Below are 14,775 nucleotides of genomic sequence, written 5' to 3' on the forward strand. Positions count from 1 at the left end.
AATTGAAAAATATATTTTTTTGTTTTTTACAGTGCAAATATTTGTAATCAAAACTAAATATAAAGTGAGTACTGTACACTTTCTATTGTGTTGTAATTGAAATTAATATTTGAAAATGTAGTAAATATCCAAACATATTTAAAATAAATGGTATTCTATTAACAGCGCGATTAATCTTTTTAATCACTTGACAGCCCTAGTTTTAAGTAGTACAATACAACATTAATCAATATCACACTTAGAATATGTGCTGAAAGACCCCATATTTTGGGCAAAGTTTTTGTACTGGAGCTCAGATAAAGAGGGCTCATTGATGATGGATGTGAATCATTCTGTATATGCGATTCCCTGGACCTCACCTCTGAAAATTAAGAAGGTCCCATTACACACAGCTAGTCAATTTAGACCTGGGTAAGCAGGTACAACACATGCCGACGTCAGTAACAGTTGCATCACTTAGATCAAGGATACCGTCGGCCCTTGTTCTTTAATGGGTGGAACTTTGCTCTCTAGTCAAGGCCTAAATCCAGCAATGACACCCAGAACAAGTTACCTGACTATCCTCAGTACTGGCTGGCGAGGGTAAAAACACAAGAGAGAATGCAGACTAAGTCAGATTCAAATGGAAAATGCAATGCACATTTGCTGGGAAAAAATTACACTGTATCCACCCCATTCAGCATTAACCAAGGCCGCCAGTCTGATTTTCAGGGCAGGTTTAAAATAGCTCAGTGGTGCACAGTTTGCCTGGGCAGTGCGCTCCAAACACAGCTATTATTAATTTAAGTTTTCCAGATCACTAATGTACAGTTATCTCCCTGATACAGTTTCACTACCAGTGTGGACAGGGCCTTAAGAGTTCCACTTCTATTTTCCACGGACTCTCTGCCCCTCTGGAACTGGGCACAGACAGCTCTTGGGAATTCAAGGCAGCAGAATGAACAAGGCTATTTTTAAAAAGCAAGTTTTGAGGTTTTGGAATGGAAAAGGCAGGTGAACAAGGAGAATATTAGGAACCCATAAGAACAACTTATCTTTCAAGCCTGGCTGTGATGGGGTGTTCAGCTCATGCTTGCCCTGAAAGGGTTAATGAAGACAAAGAAGGGGGCTAGTTAACCCAATAGGCTGGCAGCTGAGAGGTGGCTAAGTAATCCCCTGACTGAGTGAGGGAGGCCAGCTAAGGAGGAACCAGCTAGATTGGGTTATAAAGGCAGGAAATTCACAGCAGAAAGGGGGCTGCAGTCGCTCCCTGGGAGAGGGGAAGTGTGTTTGGGCTGGAAAATCCAAAGAGTGAGGAAGGTAGGAGAGGGCTCAGGGAAAGGCAGTGAGGCTTAGAAGGGAACAGATTTTGATTGCTGGCTGGAGGGTCCCCGAGCTGGAATCTGGAATAGAGGGTGAGCCTGGGCTCCCCTGCTAGCCACAGAGGGAGCTGCAGACTGCCAGAGAGAGCTTGTGAGAAACCATGGGATGGGGTTTTTATCAGGTGAGCTATTCCTCAGAATGGCCAGGAGATGATGCCAGTCTAGCAGTGAGTCACACTGGCAGAGAAACACAGTCAATTTGATATGCTGTGGTTTTGGAACAGTGAAGAGATTATCTACAACCACAATAAGTGAGATAGTTTTACATTAGTACTGGATAGTCATGGAGCAAACTGGTTCCGTGCCCTAATCCAAACCTGGCCTAGTTAGAGTCTATTTTCTGAGCAGAAACACTTTCTCTAGAGTTGAGTTTGGATCTGACCAAACTGCTAGTCTGTCAAGTCCTTTCCAAGTCTCATTTAAAAATGTATTTATATAGTTTGTAGTGACTTGCTTAGTGTTTACTCAGCATAGTAAGAGCGGAGCCACTGTGCCAATTAGAGTTTGTAGAACTGCAAAAAGTTTGAGGCAAACAGACCATGTTTTCCCAGAACAGCAGCTCTCTTGCTACCAGCACTGAACTATTTCTCCCATTTGTGTGGGAGTCTCCCACACAATATCAGTATCTATGTGAACACTGATCCTTTGGTTATGTGTCACAGCCAGCTCTTCATTGCCATAAACCTAATGCGGTGGTAATTCCTCAAGGATACTTTAAATTTGTTTGTTACCACTCAACTCCTAATGAGTCTAGAAAAGTCTCTATATATTCTCTTTATGCTACTCTAAGACTTCTACAATTCCCACAGCATAGCAAAAATATTTTATACAATTAGATGTCTTGTTACTACTATTTATATCTTGTATAGAACTAAGCTGTGAGCTTTTGGCGGCTGAAATAATCTTTATCTCCACTCCAGCCTCCTAGCTAGAGCTGTCTGAATAATTGGGTTTTTCTGGTTTGGTGGCCAAACAAGGTGGAGTGCTGTTTTGGTTTCACCCAAAACAAAATGCAAGGTGGTTTGGGGTTGTTGTTGTTGTTTTTTTTTTGATGATGAACTGAAGTTAAAAAAAGGTCAACTTTGACCAGAATCTAACATTTTGTTTCACACACAGTGTTCCGTTTGATGCTTTTTACTTTTAAAAAGAAACTAAAATTAAAAAAAAACCAAACACACACTTGTTGCGGGTGCAGTAAAACAGAAATGTGCTAGGATGTGGGTGAAATCCTTCAGACAAAGAAACTGATTCAGGTTGACAAACATTTCACAAATTGGTGTTTAATTTGCTGAGTTGTTTCTGTTGGAGGGAAAAGTAAATTGTGGATTCTTTGTAATTTGAATTTTGAAGTCTTTAAACCACGATTTGAGAACTTCAGTAACTCAGCCAGAGATTAGGGGTCTGTTACAGGAGTGGGTGGGTGAGGGTCTGTGGCCTGCAATGTGCAGGAGGTCAGGCTAGATGATGATCAAGTCTGTGAGTCTAAACAGAGTGCTGCTCTATAAAGGGATCTAGAAAGCTCATTGAACAGACTGTTCAATCCAGAGCAAGAGTCTCCGGATTTAGAGACTGACAGGGTGCCTAAGCCAAGTCCTAGCTTTCCTCTTGCCTTTCATATCCACTCTCCATGAGAGTCATCAGGTAGGTACTGGCTGCGCTAGTCCCTGTTTGGTGTTGTGCTGTTGGTCAGTCTATGGACTGGATTATTCTCTTTTAATTAATTAAAGGATTGTGGCTTTTCTGAACCATTGTAAATCCCCAGGCACCTCATGAAATTCTGTATGAAAAAAGTGAACTGGCTTCACGGGAAGCCTGGAGGGGAAGTGCACAACTGCCAGTTTCTCCAGTTTATTTTTAGTAGCAAAGTCCTGAGATCTAAATTTACTCCATAGCCTGGTGTGATGTGCAGTGAGCAGTTTAGTGGATAAAGACACAGCATTCTGGACTTCCATCCAAGTCTGAGGCACTTGGCAGGAGTCCAGAAAAAGCTTCAAGGAAATGATTTGGTGGCTGCAGTCCAGTCTAGCAGGGGCAGCCTCCTGCATTACAACTTACACTGTGTTTGGCATTCAGAGAGCAAGGGCTAATTTGACAATAAATGCACCGGCTCGCTTGGAAAGAGGTCTCACCCATTTGTAGATCTGGGCATCCCATCACTTACATAAAGAACCAGTAAAGGAAGCTGCTAGATGGATTCATAGGCATGCAGCATTATGCTGCATCATTCCATAAAGCTTCAAAGTCTCTCCATCAAAATTGAAAAACAAAATTAAACTCCACTACAGCCATCTCCACTGTTTTGATATAGGTAAATATTCTTGTTTCTGTTACAGCCCCTGAAATGGCTGACTTAGAACAACGCTTCCTCAGCTCTCGTCCCCTAATGCCCCTACTCTACTTGCGCTACATTGATGACATCTTCATCATCTGGACCCATGGAAAAGAAGCTCTTGAGGAATTCCACCATGATTTCAACAATTTCCATCCCACCATCAACCCCAGCCTGGACCAGTCCACACAAGAGATCCACTTCCTGGACACTACGGTGCTAATAAGCGATGGTCACATAAACACCACCCTATATCGGAAACCTACTGACCGCTATTCCTACCTACATGCCTCTAGCTTTCATCCAAATCATACCACTCGATCCATTGTCTACAGCCAAGCGCTACGATATAACCGCATTTGCTCCAACCCCTCAGACAGAGACAAACACCTACAAGATCTCTATCATGCATTCCTACAACTACAATACCCACCTGCTGAAGTGAAGAAACAGACTGACAGAGCCAGAAGAGTACCCAGAAGTCACCTACTACAGGACAGGCCCAACAAAGAAAACAACAGAATGCCACTAGCCATCACCTTCAGCCCCCAACTAAAACCTCTCCAATGCATCATCAAGGATCTACAACCTATCCTGAAGGACGAGCCATCGCTCTCTCAGATCTTGGGAGACAGACCAGTCCTTGCTTACAGACAGCCCCCCAATCTGAAGCAAATACTCACCACCAAGCACACACCACACAACAGAACCACTAACCCAGGAACCTATCCTTGCAACAAAGCCCGTTGCCAACTCTGTCCACATATCTATTCAGGGGATACCATCATAGGGCCTAATCACATCAGCCACACTATCAGAGGCTCGTTCACCTGCGCATCTACCAATGTGATATATGCCATCATGTGCCAGCAATGCCCCCTCTGCCATTTACATTGGCCAAACTGGACAGTCCTCTACGTAAAAGAATGAATGGACACAAATCAGACGTCAAGAATTATAACATTCCAAAACCAGTTGGAGAACACTTCAATCTCTCTGGTCACTCGATCACAGACCTAAGAGTGGCTATACTTCACAAAAAAGCTTCAAAAACAGATCCAACGAGAGACTGCTGAATTGGAATTAATTTGCAAACTGGATACAATTAATTAGGCTTGAATAGAGACTGGGAATGGATGAGTCATTACACAAAGTAAAACTATTCCCCATGGTATTTCTCCCTCCCACCCCACCCTCCACTGTTCCTCTGATATTCTTGTTAACTGCTGGAATTAGCCTACTTGCTTGTCACCATGAAAGGTTTTCCTCCTTTCCCCCCCCCCTGCTGCTGGTGATGGCTTATCTTAGGTGATCACTCTCCTTACAGTGTGCATGATAAACCCATTGTTTCATGTTCTCTGTGTGTGTGTATATAAATCTCTCCTCTGTTTTTTTCCACCAAATGCATCCGATGAAGTGAGCTGTAGCTCACGAAAGTTTATGCTCTAATAAATTTGTTAGTCTCTAAGGTGCCACAAGTACTCCTTTTCTTTTTGCGAATACAGACTAACACGGCTGCTACTCTGAGCCCCTGAAATGTATCTTGTTTACAGCTGTTGATGTTTCCCAGAAATAATTCTATGATATTTTTCCTTTCCTCACCTGTTCATTGAAAGATTATTAGCATGATTATTTGTTTTGAGAGATCTGCTCCAGAGGGAGTCAATCCTTTTCATGCAAATACCCTTAAATGAGAGTAAAACAAAGAGGAGAAGCAGCACAGAAGCAGCAATATCTAAGACAGAACCATCTCTAAACAGTTCAGAGGTTCAAAATGCTTTAAGTGACCCATCAGATACGTAACTCTGGATCAACCAAGTGTCTTCATTCAGGAAAAGCTGGGCCCAGAGGAAGAATCCACAGGATTTAGTTATGACTTCTGAGAAGCGAAGTCATTCCAGTCTCTCCCCTACTGCCACCGAGCTTCATAAAAAGTAACTGCAATCTGCACCCTTCAATGCAGTGAAACAATCCAAGGCTCTTTCAGCTCCCCTATAAACTGGTATTTCCCTCTGTCCAAGTTAAAATAAGCAGGTGTCAGTGAAGCAAATGGCAGTAGGCTTGTCTCACCTGAAGATGCTGAGGATAGTTGGGCTGAGACAGCAATGAAAAACAGGACCATCGATGCCTGCTAAGATAATAGTAGCATCAGATGTTGATGACCACTGTAGTGATCATTTAGCTTGGGGAATGGGGGGTTGGGGGAGAGGGAAGAGAAATGAAGATCTCACTTTCTGAAAGCTATTTGTCACTTGCTTATATCAGCAGAACATCAAATACTGAAATTTTCCTTCCGATCACTTAATTGAAAGATAAAAATATTTTTTCACTGACTGCATATAAAGACTACTACAGCTAGTGAGTGGGCAGGCAAGTTATAACCTGACTGATGCCACTGACATTAGAACACTAGAGAACAAGCTCCGTTGGTACAAGAGGGAAACGTCACTTCTGCATATATAAAATGGGACACTTACTGTATAGCAAGTTGAACCATAATTTGTATACGTTCAGCGCCTCTTCTCCAGTTATCACAAAGCTCTTCATAAGCATTAATGAATTAACATGGGGCTGGACAGGACGTTGAAAAGTCATCAAGACCAAGTAAACCTAGACCGTCCCTGACAGGGGTTTGTCCAACCAGTTCTTAAAAGCCTCCAATGATGGGGATTCCACTGCCTCCCTGGGAAGCCTATTTCAGAGCTTAATTTAAGGGCTGTTGTAAATAGGATGGTGGTCGATTGTTGTCCAAATCCACTAAAGGTAGGACAAGCAGTCATGGACTTAATCTGCAACAAGGGAGATTTCGATCAGATATCAGGAAACACCTCCTAACTCTAAGGAGGACTCAGTATTGGAACAGGTTACCAAGGGAGGTTGTGGAATCCCCATCGTTGGAGGTTTTTAAGAACAGTTTGGACAAACACTTGTCAGAGGGTCTAGGTTTACCTGGTCCTGCCTCAGTGCAGGGGGGCTGGAATAAATAATTTCTTGAGGTTCCTTCCAGCCCGACACTTCTATGGTTAATCCAAAGAGAAATTTGCTGGATAATAGCAACACAAATTGAAAAAACTGACTCTTTAGCTAAGTTATGCTCCTTCTCTAATCCCCTTTTTATTAGATCCAGTTATGAAAGAAGCTGCAATTTAAAGGGCAATCCTTACTTCATAGGCCTCAGTCTAGGATTTCATGTAGTCTGCCTTTGTCTAGACTGACGACGACCAGCTTGCATCTGCAAACCTGTTTGCTATCTCTTGCCATTAAAGTTCTCTGCTGTGTTCAACAACTGAGCAGGGGTCTCTTGGGGCTTTGTTCCTGGCCTGTTGCTTACAGAAGAGTTTAATTGTGATCATCCCAGTTCAGTGCTTTGGATCTCCAGCATCACCCTAATTGCTTCTCTAGTTCTCCTGGGATCTATCCTGGCATTTCAACAGTTTAATGACTAGAGGAACATAGACATGTGGATTGTCTCCAGTATCAAATGTACAAAGATGATTCCAAAAATCAATCAATCAGTTGTCTTTGCTTCTGTTAAGAACAGCCTTCCATACTTTGTAAGTTAGATGCTGATAAGAAAGAGCTGTAACCCACGGGAGCATCCCAGTGGTGTTTTATCATCTCTCCCTCTCTAATCCTATCTCTGATGCAGCAGGGCTCTTTTCAACTTACTTCAAAAGCTCATAGTCCCAGTGTGACCCTCTGCTCTCAAACTTGCATTAACCAACTGGTGAAGGTGTCAAGCCATTGTCTTAGAGTCAGCTGCTGTTTATGATTCACACCATCCCTACCAGGATGCTGAGACTGAGCAGTCTGATTCAAATCCTAGTTCATTTTCCTTTTAGGAACCATATTGAGCCTATCTCTAGTTTCCAGTTGAAACTTGTGCACATTAAACAAACATTTCAGTTTTCTATAATGCTGTACATGTATAGGCTGCTTCAACTGTGAGACAATCTCCCAGTTCATGAGAATTGGCAATGTTTGCTAGAGCCACCCATGAACAGAACAGCAGTAATTGCTGGAGACCAATATTCAGTTGTATTGGTAGAACTCTGTGGGGACAGAGGACTGGAAGAGCTGGGGTTACTGCAAGTCAGGATTGAAATGTGTTCACAAGAGCTGAGAGGAGATTTTTAAAGCAAGGATTGTGATCTTAGTCTGACCTCCTGCATAACAGGCCATAGACTTTCACATAGTAATTCCTGCCTCAAGCATGCAACTTCTGATTGAACTAGAACAGATCTTTCAAAAAGGAAACATCCAATCTTTATTTAAGACTTCAAGTGATACAGAAGCTACCACATCCCTTGGTAAGTTGTTCCAATAGTTCATTAGCCTCACTCAAACATTTGCACTGCATTTCTAGTCTGAACTTCTCTAGCTTCCCATGTCCAGATACAGAATCTTGTTCTGCCTTTTGTCTCGTGGATTAGAGTCCTCTCTTATATAAACCTTCCTATAGGGACTTCCAGAAGATGATCAAAGCACCTTTAGTCTTCTCTTTGATAAGATATGTAGATTGAACATCAAAGCTCATTAAAAAGCACATTTTCCAGACCTGAAATCACTCATGGCTCTTTTCTAAACCCTGTCCAATATTTCCACATCTTTTTTGAAGTATTGATACTAGCACTGTGCACGATATTCCAGTAATGGTCTCACTATAGTCCTATACAGAAGTGACACCAGACTCCTGCTCGTACTCATTTTCCAACTTACACAGCTAAGGATAATGACAGCTCTCTTGACCAGGCACCACATTGGGAGTGCACGTTCAGGTGGTTATCAATCACAACCCTTTTCTCAGTCTATCCTGCAGGTCTCAGCAATTGCTGACTTTTCTCTGAGGGCATCATTTGGTTTCCATACACATTAGGAAACTCCCTTCTGTCTAACTCCTAATTTGAAGTAAAAATTGTGCTGCAAGAATGATTATTAGGATGCCATGAACATTGGACTATGCCAAGAGCGATTAAGGCAGCATTAAGGCAGTGACTAATATAAAGCCATACTCATTTCCATATGGTGGAGACAGAGCCTTAGCTTCGAAGCTTGACAATCAACCACTTGAAGAACGAAAAGAAAAGATGAGGAATAGACAGGGCAGAGCTGAGCCAGCTGAGTCATATCCTCTAATAAAATTATAAATATCTGCACTCTGATCAAAGTACTGAGCCCACTGATCAGGCATGGAAGAGAGTCAAAACAACAACAACAAAAAAAACCCTACAAGCAGCAAAGATTTCTGAGACCCAGAACCTGGGGTGGAGGTAGAGTAGTTACGAAAGGTGTAGATAGCCTGGCCAATTGTTTAACTACACTGACAGTTTGTTCTTAAAAATGTTCTAGAGACTGAATTTAGCCACATTTATTGTCTAAATACAAAGCAGCACAATATGAAAAGGGGGTCACAAGTACCTTCTTTCTGGGAAGCAAATTCTCGCAGCATGTTCATCTTATACAAAAGGTGTGCTTCAAAGTCATGAATGTCAGCTGGTAGTATTTATAGTGTGATTATTACAAGTTTCAAAACTCTTTAAACTTAATTAAAAATCCAACTCACCAGTTCCTTAACTTGTTGTTCTGTTCCTTTCTTAGCTGTTTTAAATACTACATCCCAAACTAGTTGGGCGTAGAAATACAACCTAACCTGCGCTAGCATATGCCATTCGTGTATTGTGGCTTTGATAGGCTTCCTGTTTTCTAACGCCAAAATTGCCTTCAGCTTTGTGGTGTTGAGGGATACTTGGCATGGGTGAACAGAACCGAAGGGAGAGCAGAGTACTTTCAGTTAACGTAACTTTCCAATACACATCTATTTATATTTTAATACCATATACATACCCATTAATGTGGTATATACTACACCCACCATATGTATTGGCAATGAGTGTATGTCTGTCAGTCAGTCAATGGCTTTATTTCATTAGTGTGCTTATGTTACAAAGCAAGACCAACCCTTCTGCATGCTAGTAATAATATAGGCAGTTATTCAGGGCTCCCTCACACAGAGTTCCCTGCTGCCAACTCTTCACCCCTAGCATACCTTACTCCAGGCGAGATGGTCTTTGACATCATCAATAGAGAGGGCTATCATTTTAACGTTGCGCTTTCTGAACTCAGGGGCCAGCTTTGCTGCTCGACCCAGCTCAGTGGTGCAGACTGGAGTGAAGTCACGGGGATGAGAGAAGAGGATGCCCCATCTGAAAGGGAACAGAATGGAAGACAGCAACAGAATGAGCCCAGATTCTGATTAGGAATCTGTTAGACACAAAGAGAAATACCCAGCTCATTTAAGCTTGCTGGCCTCAGGAATTAAGTGCACTGTTCATCTCCTCATCAAGTGAGCAAGGAATTCCTTTAAGAGATCCTCCTTGTGTTTCCATCATTGTAAGAGGCTGAGGTGAAGCAAATCTTGCAGAATGACCCTTCAGGCTTTTAGAACTCTTCTCCCCAATCCTCACTCTTCATTCTCAGCTCCCTGTTTTGCCTCTCCATTTTAGCTTAATGATGCCCACAGTTCACATGTCACCATATCAAAAGATAATACAGTAACTAAAAAACTTTAAAGTGATTTGTCTCCAGTGGCTGCCACTTCCGCTCTCATCATCCAGGACAAACGTTGCGTTTCTTTGTCGAGTAGAATCACCATAAAGTTAATGCCGATGTATACGGTACATATTAGACCCTTTTAGTGCCACTGGAACAAGACTCTGCTACTAAGTCACCTGAATTAACATCCTGAAAGGATCACTGATATTTTACAACCTCAATTATTACCTTCTATGCAGTTTTCATCTGGTCAGTCACCTCTAGATGGTGATACTCCTTCAAAATAAGGGGATGGGTCTTGTCTTAGCCTGGTTTGTTATACTGTACCTCAGAATAGTAGTAGTTAGCAGCTGATGTGCCGTGATAGCTCTAGGTTCTGGTGTGATAAATAATACCTAGTTCTTACCTAATGCTTTTTATCAGTAGATATTAAAGTGCTTTATAAAGGTGGTCAGTATTCCTGAACCTCTTTTACAGATGGGCAAACTGAGGCATGCAGAGGGGACATGACTTGCCCATGCTCACCTATCAGGCCAGTGGGGTGGGGCGAGGGGGTCTCCTGCATCCCAGTCCAGTGTTCTATCCACCAGGCCACATCACCTCCCCATTGACAAACTGGGGAAGGACCATTTAAAAAAATAAAAAAATAAATAAAATAAAAATGGGGAAACAGCCCACATAAGCACTATTACAAAGAGTCTTCAGAGATGAAGAACTTTCTGTAAGTATGACTCAATACTTAAAAAGGAAGAAGTAAGCATTTCTTAGAACACTTTTAGCTAGGTAAGTGGGATCTCCATAATGGCTAAAAGTGACAGAAGCTCATGCTGTGAGCTCATTAGTAATCCCAACATAAAGTTTCTCTAAGAAAAATCCTGATCCCAAATTACACACAGTACTAGCCACACTGCATTTTTTTTTACTTGACCCACAGTAGACATGAAACACATTAGTCCACACTAGCCATTGCAGCCTCCACCTTATTTGATCTGCACCAGCAGTGTTTACCCAGGGACAAAACAAGTTACAGTTCATAGATCTGAATTACTGTGTGATAAGTACGGTTGTTAGGAGAGTTTATGGGTAGGCACCTTTTTATTACTCTATATTATCTGGTGAAAACTACCCTGCTAACTTGTAACACCACTGAAATATAAAAACCTCAAACTGTTGTAGAGATAAGGCAGAAAATCTGCCAAGTTTGGCTACTATAGACTTGTCAATTTTCAAAATATGCCATGGGGAGCAACATAAAATTGAAAGTAACTCCCAATTGCACTTCCTTTTAGGGCTGTCTCATGATTAATCACACTGTTAAACTATCATAGAATACCATCTATTTAACTATTTTTGGATGTTTTCTACATTTTCAAATATATTTATTTCAGTTACAACACAATGCAAAGTGTACAGTGCTCACTTTATATTTATTTTTGATTAAAAGTATTTGCACTGTAAAGAAAAAATAGTATTTTTCAATTCACCTAATACTGTAGTGCAATAACTTTATCATGAAAGTACAACTTACAAATGTAGAATTATGTACAAAAAAGTGCACTCAAACAAAACAATGTAAAATTTTAGAGCCTACAAGTCCACTCAGTCCTACTTCTTGTTCAGCCAATCACTCAGACAAACAAGGTTGGTTACAATTTGCAGGACAGAATGCTGCCTGCTTCTTCTTTACAATATCACCTGAAAGTGAGAATGGGTGTTTGAATGGCACTGTTGTAGCTGGCATTGCAAAGCATTTATGTACCCATATGCTAAACATTTGTATGCCCCTTCATGCTTCAACCACCATTCCAGAGGACGTGCCTCCATGCTGATGATGGGTTCTGCTTGATAACAATCCAAAGCAGTGCAGATTGATGCACGTTCATTTTCATCATCCGAGTCAGATGCCAGAAGCAGAAGGTTGATTTTCTTTTTTGGTGGTTCAGGTTCTGTAGTTTCTGCATCAGAGTGTTGCTCTTTTAAGATTTCTGAAAGCATGCTCCACATGTCATCCCTCTCAGATTCTTAAATCTTAGGTCAAGTGCTATAGCTATCTTTAGAAATCTCACATTGGTACCTTCTTTGCGTTTTGTCAAATCTGCAGTGAAAGTATTCTTAAAATGAAGAACACGTGCTGGGTCATCATCCGAGACTGTTAGAACATGAAATATATGGCAGAATGCAGGTAAAAAACAGAGCAGAGGGCATTAAACTCCTTGGGGGAGAACTGCGTCACAAATTTAATTAATGCATTTTTTTTATGAGTATCATCAGCATGAAAGCATGTCCTCTGGAATGGTGGCTGAAGCATGAAAGGGCACATGAATCTTTAGCGCATCTGGCACATAAATATCTTGTAATGCCGACTACAAAAGTGCCATGCAAAAATCTGTTCTTATTTACAGTATCACCAGACAGTGAGTAGAGGGGCAGCATTATCTCCTGTAAATGTAAATAAACTTTTTTATCTTAGCAATTGGCTGAACAAGTAGGAGGACTGAGTGGACTTGTAGGCTCTAAAATTACACTTTCATGACAAAGAGATTGCACTACAGTACCTGTATGAGGTGAACTGAAAAAATACTAATTTCTTGTTTATCATTTTACAGTGCAAATATTTATAATCAAATATACACTTTGATTTCAATTACAACACAGAATACAATACACCTCTACTCTGATATAATGCGCTCTGATACAAGGTGAATTTGGATAGAACGTGGTAAAGCAGCGCTCCGGGGAGCGGGGCTGCTTTACCTTGTTATATCTAAATTCGTGTTACCGCAAGCAGTTCCTCTGCACCCCCTCCTTACTTGCTGTGGCCCCCCCGTCCCAGCTCACCTCTGCTCCGCCTCCTCCCCTGAGCGTGCTGCAGCTCCGCTTCTGCCCCCTCCCAGGCTTGCCGTGCCAATCAGCCTGGGAGGGGGGAGAAGTGGAGCTGCGACGTGCTTGTGAGAAGAGGTGGAGTGGAGGTGAGCTGGGGCGGGGGAGAGGGCCGCAGCAAGTAAAAGGGGGGTGCAGAGGAACCACTCCCTGCCCCAGCTCGCCTCCGCCTCCTTTCCTGAGTGCGCCACCGCCGCTCTGCTTCTCCCCCGTCCCTTCCAGACTTCCCGTGCCAAACAGCTGATTGGCGCAGCAAGCCTGGAAGGGAGGGAGAAGTGAAGCAGCGGCGGCACGCTCAGGGAAGGAGGCGGAGGCAGAGCAGAGGTGAGCTGGGGCGGGGAGTGGTTCCTCTCCCTACCCCGATATAACGCGGTCTCACCTATAAGATGGTAAGATTTTTTTGGCTCCCGAGGACCGCGTTATATCAGGATAGAGGTGTAGATATGAAAATGTAGAAAAACATCCAAATTAATTTTTTTGGAGTTAATTGCATGAGTTAACTGCAATTAATTGACAGCTCTACTTTCTTTGCTTATTTAGCTGACTGAGTGGTGCAGAATGAACTATGCTCAAATAGTTTGTAGTCCAGTAGGAATACCTCCAAAGGTCATATGCTGAACTGGGTGTACAGAGGGTAACAGGCTGAGGATTATGAAAACCCATGACTGTGCCTAGAAACTAGCAATGGATTTTGAAGAATGCTGCATTTATAGGAATCTGATTTTATGGACATTCCCTTCTTTGGCGCGCACACACATACAGACAGACTAGCTGGAGCTCCTGGCCAGCGTCTTGACCCTCAATAACTTTTTTTTTTTTTTTTTTTTTTTTTAAATAGAGGGATTTTTAGATCTGACTGCATCCAAAAGCCACCATCCTACACGTCCAAATGAGGCCAGTATACTGCTTCTGCTGCCACAGCAAACTTCAGTCTGTTCCATCCCCAAGCTCAGTCAGCTGAGAGGACACCCATTTGTATCTGACAGAGGCCAGGTAAATTATTCTGATATGTAAATGTGAACCCTAGTCCCAGAGGGATCTGGATTTTTTAAAATTTACTTCTCCCACTACTTAAACTCTGTGCGCTTCATTTCCACCAGCACTGCCTATCTATAACATAGGATAATGGTCTTATCCCTCCCTTGTAAAGTGCTTTGAAATATACTAAGCATTGCTAAGTTAAGTATTGTTTATAGATTGGATTTGGAATGGAATCAATTCACTCCACCATTGCTAATCTTGGGATAAAAAACTACAATCCAAGTTTACAGAAAACTTTGCACCTCAACGATGCCGTCCATGCAAGGATCTCAAAGGGCTTATCTACACTTAAAATGCTACAGCAATACAGCTGCGCTGCTGTAGCACTTCAGTGTAGACACTACCTCTGTAGATGTAGGTAATCCACCTCCCCAAGAGGCAGAAGCTAGGTCAACGCAAGAATTTTTTAAATGACCTAGCACGGTCTACCTGGGGATTTAGGTCGGCATAACACCACTGCTCAGGGGTGTAGATTTCTCACACCATTGACGGATGTAGTTAAACCAACCTAATATTCTAGTGTAGACCAGGCCAAAGTACTGCAAATACAATAATGAACTGAGATCATACCCCTAAGAGGTAGCACCCATGTCACAGATAAGGAAACTGAGG

At 42.2% G+C, this 14,775-nt stretch overlaps 1 protein-coding gene across 1 annotated transcript in view; it reads right to left on the reverse strand.

The window, feature by feature from the left end:
• PRDX6 (peroxiredoxin 6) overlaps positions 1-14,775 on the reverse strand; it is a 28,011-nt gene that overhangs the window by 8,917 nt on the left and 4,319 nt on the right. Inside the window, exon 2 of the mRNA XM_038412420.2 lies at positions 9,737-9,893. Coding sequence (XP_038268348.1) covers positions 9,737-9,893 — 157 coding nt within the window. The remainder of the gene's footprint in view (positions 1-9,736; positions 9,894-14,775) is intronic.

Source organism: Dermochelys coriacea, chromosome 8, assembly GCF_009764565.3.
Source record: "Dermochelys coriacea isolate rDerCor1 chromosome 8, rDerCor1.pri.v4, whole genome shotgun sequence".
NCBI classification, from domain to species: Eukaryota; Metazoa; Chordata; order Testudines; family Dermochelyidae; genus Dermochelys; species Dermochelys coriacea.